Here is a 23,879-nt window from a genome sequence, read left to right as displayed (position 1 = left end):
ATGCACTGGAGACCAGTTCTGGCAAAAACTGGCAGTGATGATGCTGCTGCATAGAGAAGGGTTACATCTTGAGAAAACTGTCCTTTTCCAGCTGTAGCTGTATGGTTTGTCTGCTCTGTACAAACTGCAACATTAGCTGCTGATGGCAGACATGCTCCTAAGAGCACCTGATCAATCAGTTCTCATGAACCACAGGAAAAATAAGGCATGCAATGTCCATGTATGAGAACTAACTCGCGAAAAATGACATAGAATGTATTTACAGAAGCAATAATAAAAGATGAGATAGTTGCAGAAAGCAATTAAAACTTATTTTCTTGGTTTGCGGTGGAATTTTGGCTATATTACCAATTCAAACCACCGTGGTTTTCTGTAATTGCTGGCTTGCTATTTAAGGGTGAGAGAAAAGTGCTGCCAGGGGCACTATAGGCTGACCTGCTTCTAAAAACACAGGAAGGTCACAGTGGTAGGCAAAACACAAAGGAAAAATCATCTGGTCCACTGCACTGGCCAGTACTCTGTTTTCTCTGTCAACCAAGGGGAAATTTCAGCACTGGAAAAAAATACAAAGCCAGGACCATGGTCTACCTGAAGTACCTGTGTTGTCTTCCTTCTATAAACAAAGATACAGAATATTTTTTTTTCAATATCTCCAGAAAATGAAGCAAATCTGAAGGTCTTAGAAAAGGACAGAGAATCAACAACAATCAAAAGAGGGGAAAAAATGTTCCTTTGAGAATAGCCAAGACATACAAGTACCTGCAAGGTGTAAGAAGCAGCCCACATAGCTGAATGGGTTTTGCAACACAGTAGTAATATTAGATAATTTTCTGTTGGTAAAGTGGAAAAGAAGAACAGCAACTGTTGCTTCAAGAGAAGCTAAATATTAGAAGACAAATCACTGATCCAAACCAGTTAGTCCAAGAGATGAAGGCATTGAAAGAAAGGAAAAAAGGGGTCTGAGCACTTTCCTCCAAGAGACCCTTGTTAAGCTTCTTCTCTCCTGTATATATTCTAAGTCTCCTCCTTGAACCTAGCTCACAAAGTTACATAAAAGAAGTTGAAATAAATGTGTATCTCTCATGTTCCAGATGGGGGCTTCAGAAAACGATGTGTTCCTCCTTGACTAAAGAGAAAAAGTTTCACCAAAAGAAATCTAGGAAAATGATGAAATTTTTGAAAGAAGATAATTCTGCCCTTTTCCTCTGTCTTTTTGGTACTTCAAACAAAAATACTTCTGATTCAATATTCCTGTCCGTATCCAAAGATCCTTTGCTACCCTTAAGCCTAACACTGCTTCTCTTTAAATCAAAGGGAAGCTAATTGAAAAGCTGAGATAATTACATCTCATGGCGTATCCTCAAGTCATTGTTAACATCTGGACCTAAGGCTAAAGGAACTTGTTTAGGAGTACCTGAAAAACCTCTGTACCACACCCTTCCTTCTCTGTTGAGCTTTGACTCTTGCTCCCTGCCATCGCTGTGTTACCATCATCACCCCACACACAGCAACAGTAAAAACCAGCAGCAGTGAAGTGCCTGAATGCTTTTCGACCCTGTGCAATTCAGGCTGATCAGAAGCCTGCAGGAAATCACACTTCCAATTGGTGAATTAAAGAAGAATTGGGAAAGGGATGCAAGAGTTGACAAAGCGCATGGCAGAGTCTGACTGGAGAACTTGCTCAAAGCAAGGACGTGTTGCTGTCACTCTGTGCAATGACATGGTTTTTATCTGCTGTCCCTCCGTGCAATGCTGTCACCCCTGCATTTCTTGTTTTCAAGTGTTTGAGTCTTAGCAGCAGCTTCTCACGCTGCTTCATGTAGACAATATTGTATTCGTAGAATTTATCTGTATCTTGTTCTCTGAGAGAGAACTTGACTGATGGTCATATTGACCAATGGAGTCAGGAGGTTGTAACCTCTTTGGGCCAATCTTGGCCCTCTGTACAATATATATATAAGCTTTTGGAGTCAGAAAATAAAGAGCCTTCCATGTTTGACCCTGCTGCTGCATGCTGTCCTCTGTGAGAGTCCACACCACGCCGCAACGTAAGGGCAGGGGTAACACAGTGCCATGGTTTTTACCTGCCCACCCGAGGATAAGCACCTCGCCCCTCCTCGGCCACACACACATTTTGCCGCGTTTTCCAGTCCCGCCGAGTCCCGCGGTGGCCGCTGGTGACATCTGGTGGAACAGCAGGGGCACAGCAGCTCCGGGCCGGGAGCTCCTGGGAGGAAAGAAGCAGCGTCTGATCCCGAGCCAGAGTTTGCCCTCGCTCTCCTGAGCGTAACTTCTGCCTTAGAACGAGGCCAAATACCACAAATCCGAACCCAAACCCAACATCTCGCAGTGTTAAAGCTCCCCCAGACAGCAAGCGGCACTCCAGCAATAGACCTCAATTCTTTGCTTTCACTCCTTTTCCAGGAGAGAGTCCTCCTTCCAGGATTCACTGCTGACAATCTTAGAAAAGTACAAGCAATATCACAAGTATTCTTAAAATACAGAAAAAATAGTCCGCAACGTCGTCAAAAAACCTTTTTTTTTTTTTTCCCTGTGAAATTATGCTACTTGCAGGTACTTCCTCCTTTTGCCTGTAGCAACAGATTTAAGTGAGCCAAGCCTCTTTTGATGAGAAATAAGTGTAAACTATTCAACTCATCATTATTTGAACCGGTCCCAGGTGGTTGTGGTTTTTTTTTTTTTTTTTTTTTTTTTTTTTTTTTTTTTTTTTTTGTTGGTTTGGTTTTTCTTTGTTTGTTTTGGGGTTTTTTTTGGGTTTTTTTTTGGTTTTTTTTTTTCAATTATTTTGACCTAACATCTGAGGAAGGAATCTACACCGTTTACTTGCTCTGCTTGTCCTTTGTCTTCCAGCCTCTCCCCACTTGCTTTCTTTCAGAGAAGAGAGGACTTCCCAACCAAACTGGCAGACTAAAACAAAACAGTCAGATGTTGCAAGGAAAATTGTCTCACTTAGCTTTGACTGGACTCATGGAAGGTTGGTAGAGCAAACGGTTTATATAATTTCTCAGGATTCAAGTCTCAACTTTTTTTACAACTACCCAGCTCTACCAAGCTTTTAACTTTAATTATTTGTCTCATACTCCCAGAGCTCAGGACTGCAGCTTCAAGGAAATTAGAGATTTTTATGGAGCTACAAAAGCCACTTGAAGGCACTTTAAAAACTTTTTTAGAGCTGCAAGGCTGCATCTGTAGCAATTATATGCTTCTTTTATTAACTCTTTTATTTTAGAAAAAAATATTTAATTTAATTTAAAAAATGGAGTTTAAAGATATTCTAAATAAGAACTTCCACAACAATTCATCCCCAGAAGCATTTATGCAATGTGCATTTAGGGTCTGGTATCTTACACTTCAGTGGACTTCTCAAGAGAATTATTTGTACAGAAGCACCTTGACAAAGCTTAAAAAGGGAATTAAAGCAGCACATCAGGAAAATTGGACCTCTCCTCCTTCCTGGAGCCTTAGACATACTGCTCAAAAACAAGGTTAGTAGTAATATAAATCCACCACGCTGACACAACACAGTTCCCCTTAGTCATGATCCAAGGAAAGAAGCTGGACCCTTCAGCCAGGCTCATGTGTGACCCTGTTTTCCCTCTGCTCCAGAGACAGACTCCCAAGTCCCTTGAGGCAGCACCATACCATGAGCTGTCACTTTCTGTACAGTCAGCATGTGGCCTTCCAGCTTCTGGTCTGGATTGTTAGGGCTTCACTCCCTGGTATGGGATCTCCACCCAGCCAACTTTCGTTTCTTGCCCAGTCAATTTGTCTGCAGTACCTCGCCTCTATATATACCTTGTACAATTCAGGAGAAGAGACCTTGAATTAATGCTGCAGAATTTCTCTTCTTTGGTCATCCTTCAACCTCCCCTCAAACCACAAGCTGGCTAGTTCAGTCAGCTGTGATTGCAGTGAAGGAAGCTCAACTACAGAGCCCCCCAGGTAACCCTATGATACCATACTGAAGAAGCAGGAGGACACCTCTGTGTGCTTTAAACAACAAATGAAAGAAAACATTTTTCAGTCAACGAGTTTTCCAATGTTTGTAATGGAATTCTATTCTCCTTAATTACGCCACTTGCAAATGTGAGTTAATAATTCTGCTGGATTGCTGCATACACATCATCATGCCTATTAATCATGCTGGGTGAAGAAACACTGATTTTATTTATCTGCTTTTGGTTTTGCTATATCATTGCACACAATTCTTAATAGATTACTTTCTTGTCAGGATTTCTACCTGTGAGTTCAATGCACCAGTTAATTAACTGAAACATAAAGTTCAGTGTTCTGCAATCCTTACTTTTCCAAGTGCAAAGATAACTTTTTTCCTGAGCTGATGTTGCCATTCCCAACTTCATCACTGTGAGCAGCAGAGGAATTTGGCATTGGGCACATTCCATGATTACTGGAGGAATAAGGAATCTAACTGGCTTTGAGAATTGAATGGGTTAAAGTTCAATTTCCCCTCTAATCAGCAGGGGCAAACAGGTCTTGAATATATATATTTGAATAGAAGGCAAATTCTGTTGCTATACTCACTATCAGTATGGAGCAGGGGGGGAGGAGGCAGAAATTGCTTCTGTTTGTTGCCTTGGGTACCACAAGATGACTTGTTTTTCCTCCCCATAACAAAACCCTAGCATTTCCACATCCCAGCAAATGCAGTTGTCATAATTTGGACAGTCTCCAAGGTTCACCAAGTAGAGTAGATTCATCTTGATTTTCTCTTTAATCTCCCAGCAACTTAATCTATTGAATGAAGGACCAGTGGGCAAACCTCATCTCTGCAGGTAGCTGGTTTTAAGTTCATGGCTTTGTAAGATACCACTTTTCACTTACTATTTCCCAACCACTCATCACATGATTCAAATTACATCTGAAAGTTGATTACAGTAGGTTGCAAGAAAACCAGTATCATTGTCAATCAAAATTAGCATATCTAGCATACCAAGGAATCAGCAACTGAAACGTCATTAAATACAGAAAATCTTTGGCTTCCAGGATTCCTTCCAAAGGCATTTATAACATTGCTTAAAATCCTATGACAAATAGGAGACCGAGGGCACAGAGGAGCAACAGCAGTTATTGCTGAAATGCAATTGGTTGTACCCTGCAATGCAATGTCAACTGTCAACTCTCTAAAGTAATTCAGAGAAAAAAGAAGTATCTTTTTCTGTAACTACTACAGAATTAAAAGTATGTTCAAGTCTGGCCATGATTTGAGTGCTTGTTTCTAGCCTTAAGAAAAGGGTGAGATTAAGAAATCATTTTTCAGGATTCTACTCTAAGTATATTCATATTCTCTTGAAGTAGATTCCTCTTTGGAATTACACTGTTCTGGGTGAAAAGACTCAGAGCTTTTGCCATCTATCAATTTCAAGCTTTTGTATGATGAACTTGACTTCAAAATACTCCAAAAATAGGAAAATCACTTTCAATGTAAAAAGTCCAAGAAGATACACAAAACTCAGGTAAATACAAGGTGTACCTTTAAGACTCCCCTCCCTTTATAAAGAGGCTTATAAGTTCTCAGTGATGGGAAATTGTTGGGATATCAGGGATGAACCAGAGATAAACTGGCTATCAAACACATACTTTAACAAAAATTTTCACTTTGACAGTTTTGCTTTTCTTTTGTCAAAAAAGTATAATCAAAAGGTCCCAACCTGCTCTGCTTCTAAATACAATGTACCAATGACACAAAGGGGACTGGCTGTGACTGCCCCACCATTTGTGTACAAGCACAGCAGCAGGTTGCAGCCACAGTAACAGAAGGCTGCACAAACAAAAAAGTAAAGATAAAAAAAAGGGTGACTATTAATCAGTAGAGACTTTGTAGTAAACACCTCCTCAGCTCCTGTAGGTGATTAGCTTCAAGGGCAGAGAACTGCATTTTGGCTTGTTTAAAGAACCAAAACTTGGCACGGCAGGGCGCTACCGCGCTGCTCTTCCATCAACTGCTTACCTCTGGAATTTGAAGCTGGAGGCTTCAAACCATACATTCTTTCAAGCTTATTGACTTACCTCATATTCATACCCTTAAAGCACAGAGATACTGTGGTGGTGAATGCTGGCAGTAACAGACTATCTCTCCCTCTGCAGTGTACTACTGCAGGATCTGTACTTAGGGGAGATGAGATTTATGGTACAGCTCCAGGCGTTCCACTTCCGCAGCTCAGTTATGAGCCAAGGCTTTCTGTACCATTGACTGAGCCTCCAGAGACCCATTCAGAGCTCACTCTTCCAGTTCACAGCAAGTACTTATTTCAGGATAGCCTAAATCTAGATGATGGAGTAACACTTCTCCTCCCTCATCCTTATGCTTCACATTAATTCATTAAATCCCTTCTCCAAGGTAAAGATGGAGCTGTTCCAAGAGATAATGGTTCAGTGAAAAAGATGAACTTATCCTGACTTTGAGGCAATAAGCTGTAACATAATTCTTCTTTAGGGTGTAATTGCACATTTGCTGCCCACTCATAAATGGGAACAACCAATTAATACAGCTTTATAAGAACAGTATTAATCAGCAGTGGTTGAAACAGGATCCTTTCATTCAGACAAAAGAAAATACCAAGTATCCTAATGAATTTAGAGTGGGAGAGAACAATGAGACAAAATTGGTTGTATGAACCAGGAAATCAATCCTAAGCTGTAATAGCTTTGACCAGTCATGAGAACCTTAAAAAAAAAAAAAAAACAACACCAAACAACCAACCCAACCAAAAACAAACACTAAACTTTGTGTAATTATTTCCCTAATGTGGCAGTTACTGGCTAAATCATTGCAGCCAGTTGTGACTGGAATTGTTCCTTACCAAAGTTAAACTTTAACTTACCAGAAACCTGTGCTGTGAAAGAGAAGTATGTACAGCTGTGGCATACTCAGTTTCCAGGCTGAGTTAGAGCTCCCCTTTGTGTGTGAAGTCAAGGCATTTACTGCTGCAGCTGTTGTTTACCGCTGAAACGTGGTGCCTTTGATCACAGCCCTGCAAGTGCTTTACAAAAAAGGATGAAGTCCTTGTGCTCATCTTACAGACCAGCACTACAGTGTAAGCAAAAAGAAATTCCCTGACTTGTCCAAGATCAAAAGCCAAACTTGCCCTGGAACCAGGGTGTGATCTCCAGTTCATACTGCTTGCAGCTAAAACTTTCCTGCTGAATTCACTGCACTGAAAACTGCAGGAAAGTAAAGCCACTTTGGAAGATGCTGTTCAATGTTGCATTTTCAAGACAAAATACTAAAACATATCACAAAGTAAAAAGACAATATTTATTTCATGCAAAGGTAAGCAAAAGTTTTCAGAAGCTTACATCTAACCAGCCTTTTAAAGAATTTGTAGAACTCCTAAAGTACTTGACTTTTACAACCTCAAATGTGAACTAAACTGGCTGCATTGATTCAATGCAATTACATGGGCAGCCTTTTTAAAATCTTCCTTGAAACGGCACTGTTAATTATTGTTAAAAGTGGCATGGGAGAGGTCACTGAACTGATAACACTTAGATACAGTGTTTTTAACTCTTTGAAATTGGACACGTCTAAGGACAAGCCTACCTAGAAAAGCTATTACACAAAGATTCGATGTAGCAAACTGATTTCTTACCCTAGTGAAGAAGATTTTATATAAGGATTGAATGGGGCTGTTGAGAAGGGCACACAGGAAAATAATAAGGCAATCTGGACATCGGCCTAAAATGAGGACAGAGGTATTTACTTATAAATATGGTAATGATAAAGCAATGAGAGAGAAGAGTGAATTAGACTAGGTTGTATAAAACCATAGTAAAGATGAGGAAGAACCAAAAATCTTAATACATTGAACAAGATTATAAGTAAATTAGTATAATTTATGAGAAGTATCATGACCAGAATACAAATCATAAAAGCCAAGACTTATTAAATATGGGGAACTGATGAAATTGTTGCTTTACTTATCAGAGATTCGTATGCTTGTTAGTAGTCCAAAATACAAGAACTACAGGTTTTGAAGAAAATCTGTGAACTTATCTGAAAAACGGGACACTCCTACATCTCCATTCCCCAAACTGACAAAACTAGATTTTAGTACCTGAAGGACTTGAATATAAGCTGAGAAATAAATGGGAAAAGTAAGTTAAAAACTTTGAATCAAAGGTATGACTTCAAACAAATTCAGTGTGAGAGAAATGTGATTCAAGGGCAGGACCCAGCACCTGGTGTTGTGGAACTTCATACAATTGGCTTTGGCCCATTTGTCCAGCCTGTCCATATCCCTTTACAGAGTCTTCCTACCTTCCAGTGATCAACACTCACAACCAACTTGGTGTCACCCAACCTGCTGTCATCTCTTACACCATACTGAATCAACACTCCCCATTTTGATCCTCTGACTTCCTTTCCAGTGAGAAAAAGCTAACTGGTTGCATTACAAGAATTAGATGCCTGTAGTACCTGTATCTCACTGCTTCACGTGGTCAGGCCTGAACTGGTATTTTTAAGTATTTTATTTCACATGAAGGCTTTTGTGGACTACAGGATCTCTGGGATTTTTCAGTGTTAACAGCAAGATAAACTTAAATTGGACTATATAGAAAAGGAGGAAAAAAGACAAAGCTTCTTTACTTAGGCTTCTTTTCAACTGCAACCCAGCCTCATTCTTTTCTGACTTCCACAGGTATTCAAAAAAATTCATCAGGTGCCACAAAATTTAATAATTTTCAAAACAAGTATTATAGTCATTGTACACAAAAGCTGGGGTAATTTTTTCTTTTTGAAAAGCACTCATTGTATGTATATTCATACTATACTTTTATCCTAGAACTACCTCCAGCAATAGTGGTTGGAGCACATATAAGCCCCTCTACTTGTCTGACACATAGGTAGAAGGAGGGAGCACTGCTGTCCTTCTTCCTTGCAAACCCTCAAAGTGTTAAAAGGTTTTTAAGGGAGAAAAACTGTTCTAGGAGCATATTTACAGCTCTAAGAGTATCCCTCTTTGCTTTCAGTATCTACCAGCACATAATATGCAAACACTATGAGTGCCCCTGACTTTCTCTAAGGGTTTCACAACCCTGTTTAAAAAATACATATTGGTCATAGGCATACTTCTCTTCTAAATATGTTGTACAACTGTGGAAATAGAACCTCATGGTAGCTCTGCAGGCCTGAAAGAATATATATATTCATTCTGTAGAGCTTCCCTAACTTGGTAAAGTCATCAAGCTTGATGACTTCATACTATGACACTCTTAATATGCTTTAGATAGTATCTGTTCTTTGCATCTTCTAGCTATCAATGATGACAGTACAGGTTTTCATCTTAACAGCCTGTTCCTATAAACTTCTAATAAGTAAATAAAATTTACTTAACTAGAGAACCACCACAGTAAAAACCACCCAAACCTGAAAAGTCACCTAAAATATATACTTTAGGCAGGTTAAAGTTGAGGTACAATTAATGAAGTAGACAAGGCTATTCCCTTGGCCACATGGGAATAAGTACAAGTATTTCTTGTGGGTCAACTAGGATGTTGGTATCTTAGCCTCAAAGTCAGCCATCAAGCAGCTGCATCTTCTTAAAAATAAGAAGCAATCAAGGCCTTGGTGATGAGAATTTTGACTATCAAGAGTGGAGCCACCAATGTCAATAACTTCTGGGGCTCTAGAATGAGAAAAATATTTTGATGAAAGTGTGATAGAAGAGTGATAGAATCACTGTTACTTCTGCCTTAAACATTTCAGGTGGCACATGCACTGAAGGAGACACACATATACCCCTAATGACAGAGTCAAAAAGGCATATAGCCACGTGAAGGCCACTTCTGGAACAAAGTGGATTCCCTTTGGGTGAATACTCTGCAAGAGACTCTTCAGCACTTCCAGGAGCCATGTGCTCAATACAAACTGAAGTGACTGGAGAATGTATGTCTAGTATATATCTTTCCCTTACCTAGACTGCTGGCAGATACACCTGATGTTTGATTCACTTGCTGCTTAGCTCTATCAGGCTTGGAAATAAAATTCTGCATCCTCCCAACCACTGACAGCATTTACCAGACAGACTAAGTGGCATCTAGCACAAGGCACAAATGTCACTTTTGGTCTGGAAGGCAGCAGAGTAAAAAGGCTTTGTAAAATATTATTGCCTAATTCCCTCTGCCATAAAAGGGAGTTTAGAAACTTTTGAATTATGCAAGTGATTTGCAAAACAGTGAGCAGAATGAACAGTCCTATTGTTTATTTTCTCCTTTACCCCAAATTTGCAGACTTCCACCTGCTTTCATAAAGACTGGCAAGCTCTCAAATGACTGGACAGTTCATGGTGACTACTGCTACACCAGAGATCTTATCTAGGTGTATCTGAAGTTGGCAGGAAGACAACAGCACATGTGCAAATTCTTTGGCATGGGAAGAACTCAGCAGCTACAGCAGGAATGGCTGCCCTGGGCACCTTTCTTTCGAGAAGCACCAACAGTGTTCTGCTGCTGAGGAGTTCACAGCTGTGGCCTCTCTGCCTCTCCTTCAGAGGTCAGAGTACTCATCAATGTCTTCAGCTGTAAGAGATTCAAGCTGTCACACCCTGTAACTGCATACTTTATGTGGTGGAAGACTGGTGTTCTCAGATGTAACACAAATGTTTTTTAAAAGTCCATTTAGCAGTGTTGCAGAGCATGTGACTTCATATTAATGACCACTCAAAGGAGGAACACCAAATGTGACACCTGACTGAAGTTTGACTAGTTTGGTCACCCGGGGTGAATTAATGATTTTTGATTGATGAATTTGCTTCTAAAGCAATTTGCAGATATTTTTAACAGATTTAAGCTGTTACATCAAGCAGCACTGAACTCAGGCCATCCTGACACCAAATCTCAACTACTGAAATAATTCACTAAGGCCTAGATCTGAGAATGGTAATTATGTCTTGATTTTTGAAATGGAAAGAAAAAAAAAGGCAATTGAAGAATTGCAATTACCAAAATCACTTATGAAAAATATTTTAGATTGTATGAATAAAACATGAGATGGTTTTAACTATAACTTGCTTAAATGTCACAGGTGGAGTACCCCAGGGATTGATAAAAGTGCTGATTAGGGTTTAACACCTCCATTACCAACCCAGATGTTGGGACAGGGTGTATTCTCAGCAAGTTTACAGACAATCTAAAACAGCAGGAGTGGCTGATGCACTAGATAGCTGTGCCGCCATTCAGACAGACATGGACAGGCTGGAAAACTGGCTTAGAGGAATCTCATGAAGCAGAAATGCATTTGGGGAGGAACAAGCCCACGCACCAGTACACACTGGGGACCAACCATCTGGGAACTGGCTTTGCAGAAAATGACCTGAGAATCCTGATGGACAAGATGAACAGAAGCCAGCTGTGTGTCCTTACAGCAAAGACAGCCAACAGTTCTCTGCATTAGTTATGGTGCCAGCAGATTAATGAGGGCATCCTACTCGGCACTGGTGAGGCCACACCTGGAGCGCTGTGTCCAGTTCTGGGCTCCCCAATACAAGATACAGACTTAGTAAAACAAATCCAGTGCAGCACCACAAAGACTGGCAAAGGACTTGCATCTGTGGAAAGGCTGAGGGAGCTGGATCTGGAGAAGAGTCCACGAGGATCTTATCATTGTTTATAAATACCTGATAACGGGGTAAAGAGAGAGGTAGGCTCTTCTCAGAAGTGTCCAGCAACGGGATGAGAGGCAATGGGCACAAATGAAAAAAACAAAACAAAAAGTAAAAAAACCAAAACCAATCAATCAACAAGGAAAAAAAAAACAAACCACAAAACAACCCAAACCAGCCAGTTAACATGAAATTCAATGTGAATGTGAGCAAATGTTTTTGCTGTGAGGATGGCCAAACACTGGAACAGATTCCTGAGAGAAGCTGCGGAGTCTCCATCTGTGGAGATGCCCAGACCTTCAATGGACATGGTCTTGGGCAGCTCTATCAGAGGGGCTTAGACTGTTTCATCTCCAGAGGTCTTTTCCAACCTAAATGACCCTGTGATTCTGTGAACAAAGAAGTAAAACCATCCTAGCTGCATAGCTCTGTATTCCATTCTCCAACTTATTAGATAAAAAAGCACTTATTTTGGTTAAAGAAACTATTTTATCAGACTATCTATATCAAGCATGTTGGATTTCTGTTAGCATTGAGATAACTAACTCATATTTGGTTTGTTCAGGAGGAATTCCACTACATCCTTGAATGGACTCTGGACCTAATCTGGAATACCAAATACTGCAATCTTAAGCACCACCAAAACTGCATCAAAAATGTATTAGGTAACAGAGTCTCCTTAGTTTCTCATAATGCATACACCATAGTGATCTGAATGGTTACATTAAAAATGAAGGTGGTTGGTGACAGTGATCTTTTCTGTTACCTCACACTTGTACGCAGATCTTTGTATTACCATTATAACTGTGTATAAAATAAGCTGCCTCTGCAGCTTAGCTTACAATCTGGGCTTCATACTGACACTCAGAGGCCACATAAATATTTGTTATGCAGCCAGTCTCACTACAACCTGAGTGCAAGCATATCTTTGTAAGACAGGCTTGCAGCATTATAAATCCAATGTACGATTCAATATATTTGTATTTGAATTTCACTGCATCTTACCTGTTGTCACTGTGCAAATGGATACTTCCTCTTCCTACGTGAAAAATGGGCTAATGCACCCATGACATTATCATGGAAGAGGGAAGTTCACAAAATGTGTTAAACATATTATAAGGAAAATACTGGCTTCAATTGCTTAAAAATCCCCCAACAAACCTAACAAAAAAACCTCAAAGTACCAAATCCCTCAAAGAACCAACAGACTGTCCCAACAAAAGCCCCACAACAGAAGGATGTTATTACTTACCTGAATTCTTGATGCTGAATCAGATGCTGAGTTTATTTATATACACTACTCCTCTAAGACACCCAGCCAACATTGTAAAAAACATCAAAGGAATATTATGGTCATATTGAAGAAAAAAAACCAAGCTTATGCCAAATGTTTCTGCCTACATCAAGTGCAAGATATTACAGGAATGTTCATGTTACTGTACTGGATTCTTAATCTTGGAGTAAACAATTATATTATAATTTTCCAAGAATAGCTCCGGGTTTATTCACCAGATTACTCCTTAGTACATGTTAAAGAAACATTAAAATACATTTTTCAAGAAAATTCAGGTCACTTTCCAATACAGTAGCTACAAAACATTTATTTTTAAATAAAAACATTTAAATCATCAGGTTTTGTAAAACAGTATATCAAGTGTTTATCTTAATCTTTGTAGTGTAAGCACCTTCAGTTTTATGCTAAAACAATCAACATAAATTATTATTTGGTCAGCCTATCAACCTACATTGAAATAAATATCCTTTTAACCAAGACAGGTCACTTAATGCATACCAGATTTCCATATCTTTACAAAAAAATTCTCTGGTGATACATGAATTACAGACTGAACCCATGATTGAAATAATGTGGGGTTTTTTAATTTCAGTGAAGACTGACCTGTAATTTTAAACTATAAAAACAATTATAAAGCACTACAGACTATAGCTTAAAAAAACCTGCATCATATCAGAGAAATATTTGAGATGGTTTACCTAAGAAATGGAACACAAACTCCTAAATTACTTAGAATGCATTCAGCTGGCCATATCATACGTCCCAATCTCATGGGAAATTATCCATTGAAGAGGAATAGAAATCTTTTTTTAATTACAAGAGAGATGTAAGCCACTAATAAATGAAAACAATCTAGCTCAAACAGCTTTTTATGCTGATACTATTGATTACAAAACATAGGGTGCAAAATTCAACACTTGAAATCATATAAACCTTAAAAATACAGAACTGAACAGAAATTTACAAGTCAAAATACTTCAGCACCTGAGATTTTCCTGTAGAAAGCTAAACAGAGATACTTTCTTCAGAAACACATAATACAATCAGCTCCTTTTCTCTCAGTATTACACAGGAATAACTGATCAAGAAAGAGTTAAGATATACATAATGCTCAAAAATTCTAATTAAGCCTTGAAGGTAAATGTGCTATTAATCTATACTTAAAAAATTTGATTCATGACTTTATTTTACAAAAACATTTTGTATTAAAACTAGAATAGACAATCTATTAAAGTGTTCTGATAAAATTAAAGTTGAAACAGAAGACAAAGAACAGTATGTGACTTGAATCATGTTGACAGAGAACTACGAATACAGTGACAGAAACAGGCTTGAAGAAAACATAGTAACAATTGCTATGTAAGCATTTAGACTTACATACAAACAGTGGTTTTGTCTTTACTTTTGGTAGTAAACTAATACTTTATGGAAGTTCTTTTCTATTTTCACTTTGAGAGCTGGGAAGTTACATCTTCTGTGTTCTGTTCCGTGCGATTAAGACTTCAAGATTTTGTTTGTATAATTGTATGTCATCTTCAAGGTGGACACTGTAGTGCATACAGTCTTAGAACAGAAATTTTCTTTTTTAATCCTTTGGTTTCGAAGCTTTAAGCAACTGTGTATTCTATTCGAACTCCCAGACCCCAGAGTAAAGAAGAAGAAAAGATTTAAACACAGTTCTTAACAAAACAGTATTCTGATGAGAACACAGTCATTTTAGTCTAACATTATCTAATTTTATTTATGAAAACTATTTAAATGCCAGATGATCTGCAAAATTGGGACTTCAGATACTGGAAAATGAGGGATGTTCCTTTAATTCTAAAAACGCTTTCATCAGGGAAAGTATACTGTATATTTGATTTTATTTAATCATTCACTTAGTGATACTGTAAAAAATTAAACTACCAGTGTTATCAAAGCTAAATGTTCCTCCCCCCACAATTGACTACTTGGAATTTTCTGGAAACTTTCTATCACTGAAAACCAGTCAAGCACATCTGTTTCTGTCCTTTGATTCCGTATTTCCTAAATCTGAGTAAGCAGGCACTCAGTAGTACCTTAGGAAGAAAAGCTACAGAGATTATACTGAAAGATTTAATATTAAATTATAGCAGTTTTAAAATTAAGTGCAATAAAATGCACCATTGGCTCACTTAAAACCAATTATCCTCAAAACCCACCAACTTTCTTCAATACAAGGTGCAGCAGAGTTTAAAAAACAAGAAGGGGGACAAACCCTTCCACCACAAACAAAAAATTCAAACCCAAGAATATTGCTTTCAGTGCAAACACTGTAGTCTTCAAAAGGTTAAGAGTACAAATATTTACGTTCCAGTGTATCCTTACTTACAAGGAATGTTGTTTCACATTACAAAGTATGTCAAATACCTTTACTCCCATCCCAATACTGAAGTTTACCCTCTCAAATCGATATGGTGGCTGAAACTGAAATGTTTATACAAGCAGTGTAACTTTCTGGAGAAACTAAGCCAGTTCTCACAATAACCAAGGGCAAAAACCTGCAAATTCGGCTACTGGGTTCTTAAACAATTTCAGTATCAAATGCCAGCAAATAATCACCTCTTTAATGAGTGAACAGAGCCTCCTGTACCTTAATCCTTTATGCCTCTCTCTGAACCTACAAGCCATAGAGGTGAGCTAAAGACCACCACTCCTCAGGTGAAACTCTTCTTGACAGAACAAAACCCCGCTCTATATGTCATTTGGTTTTTTAATGCGTGAAAGTTAAATTTCTAAACCTCTCAAACCTAAAAAAAAAAACCTTCTGTGACACAACAGAGGGAGGTGGGCATTTTATTTTAATCATTCAATATATACTTATGAAGTTCACCTAGAATACCATTTTGCAGCCTTGTGCTTTTAGAGTTACCTAGTTGGGATTCCAAGGAAAATTTGAAAAAGGCACCTACTACACTTAATTAGCTGCCCGTTTTAATAATTTTGGTACTATTGGTCACAGTACATCAGAAAACAGCAGCACAAAGTGTTAGACAGACAAGAATTTTATATTTGTTCCCCTTTATGAAGCAAACATTTTTTAAATGAAAGGCACTCAAGACAGAAACTCTCTCTCCAGTTCATATATAGATGGTCGACAAGTTTTGCTCTTCATTCTGCATAAAGGCACAGTGCAGTCTCTGTTCTGACCTTCCACATCAATATCAAGTAATGAGGGCATGTGGCAGTTAGTTCTTTCCTCAGTATCTGGCAAGTTAACATCTGGCTCTACACTGCCCTCTGAACATTCAGAGTCTTTAGAGTTTGGTTTAATAATACGTGGAATAATCTGCCATGCATCTATTTTATTTCTTAGAGAAGAAGGTCGAGGCCTTGAGATAGTATTGACAACACTTTGCTTTTCATTTGAAACACCACTGTGATTGCTTCTTTGTTGAAAAGATGGGGAGGGCAGAGTTCCAGGAACTGACAAGACTGGGAGTCTGGAGACATCACTGGTTGAAGCAACTCCATTAGCTAGGGGAAAGAAAGCCCAAACAAAAAAATGCAAATTTAAACTACTTGAATTCTTTGCCATTTGTAAAACTAGGTTGCCATAAACACTGGTGACTTTTCTTCCACCACAAAAATTAAGAGGTCTGTACATTGTGGGGCATCTCCTAAGACAAGCACCAGTGGTGCTCAAGTAACGTGTTTGCATCTAGACTCACTGCAACTGGCAATCACAATTTACTTTTTATTGCTACAAAAGAGATGTAGAGAAAAAGCACTAACTCCCCAATAACTGGATGAATATTAATACTGGAATAAAGTCCCATGAACTTCTCCAGTTATTATGAGAAATTACACATGCACAGAGTATCATAAAGAACATTACATTTAAGCCACCCCAGCATTGAAATTTAGAACTTCTTTTCAAAAACTCATTGATCATGAGCTTATCTATTTAAATGCAAACCAGATTTAGAGATATTATTTTGCACTTAAATTTTTATCAGCAGCATAATTTAAAGATTTGTGGAAGTTCTTAATAACCTACCTGTGGTCTGAAAATGGTTCCCATCTGATAAGGTTCGTCTGTGACCCAACATATTTAACTTTGTGGAGGAATCTTTTGGCACATTTTGAGACTCTTGTTTCAAACCAACACTAAAAGGCTGGTTTTTCAATCGTGTTGAAACTGTATGAGGAGCCAGCTGTATCCTTTGTTCTCTCTTACTTTCAGACATTTGAGATGAAAAGTTGTCAGTGGAACTACATCGACCACAATCACCAAGCACAGTGCTTGCAAAAGCATCTTCACTATCAGGTTGAAGTAGGCATTTTGTGGAAATGGAGGGCATAGAGAGAAGATTCACAGTATCTGCAGCTGGATTTAGGGATGGAATACTTGTTTCCTCTTTCTTGGACTGCAGCCGTGTAGGGCTGGCACTCCTGCGGAATTTTGAAGCACGCTGAAATATTCCGTCACGCTTCTTTCTCTCATCTTTAGGCAAGAGCTCATCTGGACCCTGTGATTTGTTCAGTTCTCTGATATCCAAGCCCAGGGCAACAGATGCAAGGAGGACAGCACACCCATACAGCACAGAATCAGTCTTCTTCTTGTGCAGCGTCCTGCTCAGACTGTTTGTGGGTGTCATTTGAGGAGTACTGTTTGTAGAACTAGCAGAGGTTCCTTCTTCAAAGCTCTCATGTTCAACTGTGTTCTCTCCTTGATCATCTTTCCAAAGAGGTAGATTAATATAGGCCTGATTGGGCAACTTAATTGGCTTTGGTCTTTTACTGTCCAAACCTTCAGGGGTAAGTTTCTTATCAGTACAGGCACCTGTAAAACATCACAGTATTCTTTAAGATTGCAATTCAGCTGTTTAGCTATTGCATGTCTCTGCATATGCACATCATTATTTCTTTTAAAATGCACAAGTATTAACCTTGAAGGATACTGTACAATCCATTTAGATGCTGTCAGAAGCTCAGACTCACATATTGAGTTTCAGAAACACATCCTACGCCTAAACCTCTTGGTGTTTGCAACACTTTGATAACGCTTTTTAAATAACACAAAAAATATTTTGGTGTATGGATTACAGAGAAGAAAGTTACTATACACAAACTGGCAGATAAGATCTGGAATATATTCTTTACAATATTTTCAATTCGTTGAGTTCCAAAATCCAGTCAGTTATTAGAAATTTTTCCAATTAATTCATTAGGTCATGGTGGTCTGGAGTAAAAAGTAAATTTAACATCTTACAGCTAATGACTAATAAAAAGGAGGTATTATTTGACTTGCATGTGCTATTTACTGTAAACTGCTAAATGCTAGAGAATAAACACAAGTATTTGAAATTCAAGTATGTTAACTTTGTGTGCAGGGTTATAGTAGTAAGCTAATAAATCTATAAAATTACTCTTTGTGAAGCCTTGATTTATACCCCTACCACTACACATGAAGATTAAAATGCTTTTTTCCAGCAGTGTCCAAGCAGCTTACTACTACTTCTTCCAGATGGCATAAATCTAGCTGCTGGTATGGACACCAGGTTATATCACACAGGCTTTTTTCCTGACACTGGTAACTCAATTTTCTCAGATAAGAGTCCACAGTATAGAAAAAGCGAGGCACACTTTAACATTATTATTTTATCATCACTGCCCATTTACAGTAATGGTCATAAAAAACAACATGCAGCTATTACATTCCTGATCCTAAAGGGACCAAGTATGTTCTTCCTTGTGATTTACCTGTAAATAGCAACATGCTGTCTAAAACATTTTAAGATTTGAAATCTACATTTCTGTATTGAAAATTAAGGTAATAGGTCTCATTCAAAAAACCAGGGCACTAATATCTGGGAATATATCAGTGCTTACAGGTTTTTTAAAACCTACGGGTTTTTGCAACAACTATGCAGATCTCATAACAATGTCATCAATGATTATTTAAATGTCAAGACAACTACTGATTTAAGTTCTTTTTAAAAGAAACAAAAAAGTGGTGATTGCAGACCTCATATACAGAGTGGTCTGCAACTCAAAAACATGGAAAAAATCTCTTCATGGTTCTGTTCACAGACTACGTGTATTTCTCGGTTATTAATGATGTAAATACAGGGGTTTTTTGCAGAGGAAAATGGTTGGCAGCATGACTTTTCCTATAACAATCTGTAATCCTTTAAGGAATTCAAGCAATACAATTTGTAACATTGGAGTTAATACTGTTATATGGCTACTTTCACTTTTTCAAAAATAGCTCTTACCTTGGTCCACAAATAGTGAAGCTAAGGGAACACCCTTCTGATTTTTCATTAAAACAGTTGACCAAGGGTTGCTGCCATCTGAAAGGGGTCTTACTCTGCAATAACAATAGTTATTTTGAGATTACAGATCCATGCTCACATAAACTTTGTGAGAAAATTACTTTTCTTTTCAAACTATAAACCTGCAGTACATAACTTGAAAACCTTTCCAAAGGTAAAAAGAAGACTGAGTACCATTGAATCATGTGGTTATAAATGTAAACATGCCCTAATGTCAGGTATTCTTTTTGTGATAAAAATTTCATGCCTAAAAAGCAAGCCAATGAAAAATGGGCCTTTGGTACCTATTGAACAATACAGGTTTGTGAAAACCTGAACAATAGTTTCATTGTTTCAAATAAATGATGTGAAAAGTGGAAGTTTATGAAACACAGTGACTTTTAAACATACAAAAATTATATAAAACCAGTTCCAACCAATTGTCTGGAACCAACTCCTAACACAGGTAACTGAGTGGATATCCCTACCAAGAAAAATAAAGAAAGGCACTATAAATAACTTTCAAAACCCTTTCACCTTCTGTCAGCATAAAGGATGTTGTTGGTGTGAACTGTGCCTCACATATGCCAAATCAGGCAGTCTTACTTAATGATACTGAAAGTACCCAGTGGGGGCCATGCTTGCAATTCCTCAAAATAATGTGAGGAAGGGCAAGAAAGACAGGCCATAAATGTCTTGTATGCACTGGTAGCTCAGCATCCCAGTATGTTCCAAATCTCAAAGAACCAGAGATAAAAGGTAATAGATAAGAATCAATAAAACTTTAACATAAGTAGGTGTTTTATCCTTAAGACTAAGTGGGGGAGCTACGCATCAGTAATGTAATTTCTAAATTAACTAGAAGATAGGAATTCTTGCTGTAACTAGAGACAGCAGAACTTTTTTCTCTCACAACCTATGCCACTACCAAGGACGCATCAGTATTATCAAAAAACCAAAATGTTGTAGACATACTTGTCCTTACAATCTGCACGATCCTTTGTTTGAACTGAACTTGGTCCCCATGTACAACCTTTCTTTTTAAAACTTCTCTTCACATCTTCAAACTCTTCTTGGTGATATGTTGTGCTCCTTCCCCAAGTTCTGTTGCTTTCATCTGAAGTTACTGGAGATTGAATTTAAAAACACAAAGCCCACACACATAAATACTATTTCTAAAGCCAAAATATTTTGACAGAACAGAGTATCTTCTGCACTGCAAAACCACTAACACGCTAGAGTAGAAAAAAAAATTGAGATTTTTTTCCTTTAAAAAAAGCACCATGCGAACTTCAGTGATCCAAAAAGATGAGCAAGAAAGAAAAGTAATTTATGAGCTGACAAGAAACCCAGATTAAAGATAAAGTAGCAAAGCAATCACATTTTCCATGCTTCTTTTAACTGAGAACCTTATATTTAGGTAAGTCAGACAAGTGAATTAGACTGAGCACTTAAGTTCAATGAATAAAATATATTCTGTGGACAACTGGTTTAAAAAGAAACAGAATATTCCAGTTGTGACCATGATTAACATTTTCTTTCTCACTACACCAAAACAAATTATACTTTAAAGTGTCTAGCCTCCATTAAATGCTTAGTCTGTCACTGTCTCAGCTGATAAATTAAACAGCACCAGCACCTAGGAAACATAATGAAATCTTGCCTTTTTTCATAACCCCAAAGGGAAGTTCATATTCACTTGTGATATCTACATCTTGCTGGTACACATATACACTGTTTCTTCGGCCATTAGCTGTGTGTGTATCTGTTTTTGGAATCACTGAGGAAAAATTAAGAGAACGTAGTAGAGATCTTAGTCAAAATGATTTTAGAAACAGAACTGTTTCCCTCATATTTTTATCTTTGGGTCATAAAGGCATTAAGCATCTTCTAATGATGGGTTTTCATGGTAGGGTTTAAAGGATCCACTTTCTAAGACCCAGCCTGGGAGGGTAGATTTTCACCTGCCACTGACTAATTGAAGCATTAGCTTGGTATCATGATGGCATGCATACAGATATGATGGAGAGACCTAGGAGAAAAACAACGTAGCCAGTTATAAGAGCATGATAAATGAGGGGGCATTTACATGTCCATAGTTCTGCTGTTCCTTCACTGTACAGATTCTCCTCCTTCCTCAGCATACACCTTGCCAGCAAAGCTCTCCCTGTAGCATTGCACTTCACTTGCCTACTTTATACTCTCATTTACAACCACATTCCTATGGAACATGTACCTTAGTGGTTTTCCTTCTCCCTCAAAAACACTTTCTAAAATCAGCAGAATTATTTTTAATAAGAAAGTAACTAGATTTTTCTTTCAGCTTAACATTGAAAGCTAGACTTGCTCAAGACAAAGTGAAGCAGTCAAGTAACCAGTTGCTATATATGCGTGTTCAATCACCTGTATTTGAGCAAGTCGTCTTGAAACAAAGACACTTTGAAGTTAAATCAAGATAAAACATTACTGTGGGAAAGGGAATTTATTTTGCACAGGTGCAGATGGGTGTGGAAGCTAAATTGTTTCAGCTAGATACTCCTGAGATATTTGATAAGCTTTTAGGTAAAAACCTAAGGATCCAAACTCAGAAGCAGACATACTTCTTTTAAATGAGAGCCTTTATGTTGTCCTGCATGTTCAAGCCCTATGAATACAAATGCCTGCTCAAATATAAAAAGAAAAAACTCAGTGGCACTTAGCACACATACAAGGAGTGGCATTGCAATAGCTTACACAAGGCTATGCAATTAAAAAAACAAACAAACACAGAAAACTCAAGTTTTCAGAACCATGCCAATACCTGACATTTGCTTCACTTTCAAGCATTTCCTTGCAGAGCAAGGAGAATGAAAGACAAAGAGATAGTTTATACGTAATTATGACATTTTACTAAGAAAAGACTTTCTTTACCTTTCTGCAAAAAGCTAAGTAAACCAACCAACCAGAAAAAAACACCCTGTTTTGAGGACAGGAAACTATTGACAACACAGATACTCTGTCAGCTAACATCTGAAAAAGACTCCAGTTGATTTTTTTTCCATCTCACACTTCTATTATGAAAAACAAGACATAGTTTGTCCACCTCTCTCCTTTACCCACAACGTTGCCAACTGTATCCACTGCAGCTAAAACAAATACTGAAGTGCCAGAGAAGACATCACTGCTCCCCTTTAGACATTAACAATGAAAAGGATAAGGCAGAGGTGTTACAAAGGAGATGAGAGATCTGATTTCTATCCAAACTTTAAACAAATTGTCAGGCTGGTCTAAAATTCAATCAATCTTTACAGATTAGCTACAGATCAGTATGGAAAAATCCTTATGCATTCTGACTTCCCCTTCTCCTCATTTATAGCTGACAAAGTCAGATTCTGAAGTAATCTCCCTCACAGCTGACTGTGCTTGCAAGAGAAGGCAAGCAACATCCATAAGCCATCAGCTGGAACTGGTTCCACTGATTTCATAAAGAGAGAGAAGTTTAGGGCATTCCTCTCTGAATATGGATAATTAGACAATCTACTTTGCACAATAGATCAGACAATACAAATGCAAGCAGTGATTCCTGTAGGAACTGTTTTATCTGTGTGTATGTCATTCCCAACTATAAATGCATACTTCTCTGTAATTACATGATTGTAATAAAATTGTATTCCTGGTACCTCCACTATGTGAGTATGAACGCACCTTCCCTTCTGTAATCAGTATACATAAGAATGTAGACCTAAAAATGTACCCACAATTGTTTTTGTCTCTTTTTCCTATCTTCAAAAAACCCAAAATAAGATTTCTTTTGGACTTACGCCTGCTTAAAACTTGATACTCTTTTGACATAAGAAACTTGGGTTATTGGCTCATTCTTTGATATTTCCATATTACAAGACTCCCTTACTCTCTGAACCTTTTTCTTTATCAACTCCAATACCTAATAAAAACTTGTTTTCCATCTTGGGTTCTAAATGTGATGCTTTGCCTTTTGTCATAAATTTTGATTTGTCATTGTTTTATCCCAGTCAGTTTACAAATTGGTTCCCAAAGTAATTAAATAAAGGTACAATTTAAAGCATTCACAATCATTTTGAATTACTAAAAATTATTTAGCATTTTAGTAAGATTATCCCTCCTTTCAAAGAAGTTACCACTATTAGAACCAAACAAGGCATGTCCAAATCAGACAGAAATCTGCCTGGAATCTGATAGTACTACCAACATTTCAGTATGTACATGGAACACTCTCTAGTGATCAAATGAGTGGAGACTTACATTGTATAGCTCGAAGACGAGGAATTATTGTGGGGCTACTTGATGGACTAGAGCTGTTACTGTTTAAACTCCTCCTCTTGTCCAGATTGGGGGATGCCTGCACTGTTATTTTGTGCTGGAAATCTGTAAGAAAGCAAAACAAATCAGTTTTAATGTTCTGAATAAAAAATTTCTCAGAAGAACATGCTGCTATACTTCTTAAAACAAAGTTATATAATGAATTAGACTTTATTATATGTAATTTATTTATACAGTTAAGAGACATGCATATTAAAAAAAAAAAACAACAAACCCTTGAAAAACTCTAAATATAACAATGAAGATTTTGAGTCAAACAGGCAGGACTTCACACCTTCATGTGATAGTCTCACAAGAACATGAACAACAGCAAGTTGGTACAAG

The 23,879-nt window shown here is 37.8% G+C and overlaps 1 protein-coding gene across 1 annotated transcript in view; it reads right to left on the bottom strand.

The window, feature by feature from the left end:
• Window positions 1-13,192: 13,192 nt before the first annotated feature.
• The window catches only part of MAP3K21 (mitogen-activated protein kinase kinase kinase 21), a gene marked incomplete at its 5' end in the record, with an annotated part of 41,175 nt that continues 30,488 nt past the window's right edge, over window positions 13,193-23,879 (bottom strand). The window contains 6 exons of the mRNA XM_083856392.1: window positions 13,193-16,434; window positions 16,958-17,743; window positions 19,179-19,273; window positions 20,193-20,343; window positions 20,857-20,997; window positions 23,478-23,600. Of these exons, the coding sequence (XP_083712518.1) occupies window positions 16,013-16,434; window positions 16,958-17,743; window positions 19,179-19,273; window positions 20,193-20,343; window positions 20,857-20,997; window positions 23,478-23,600 (1,718 nt within the window). The 3' untranslated portion in view covers window positions 13,193-16,012. The remainder of the gene's footprint in view (window positions 16,435-16,957; window positions 17,744-19,178; window positions 19,274-20,192; window positions 20,344-20,856; window positions 20,998-23,477; window positions 23,601-23,879) is intronic.

Source organism: Zosterops lateralis (genome assembly GCF_965231275.1).
Source record: "Zosterops lateralis genome assembly, chromosome: 3".
In the NCBI taxonomy this organism is placed as follows: Eukaryota; Metazoa; Chordata; class Aves; order Passeriformes; family Zosteropidae; genus Zosterops; species Zosterops lateralis.
This window is presented reverse-complemented; position numbering and strand designations above follow the sequence as displayed.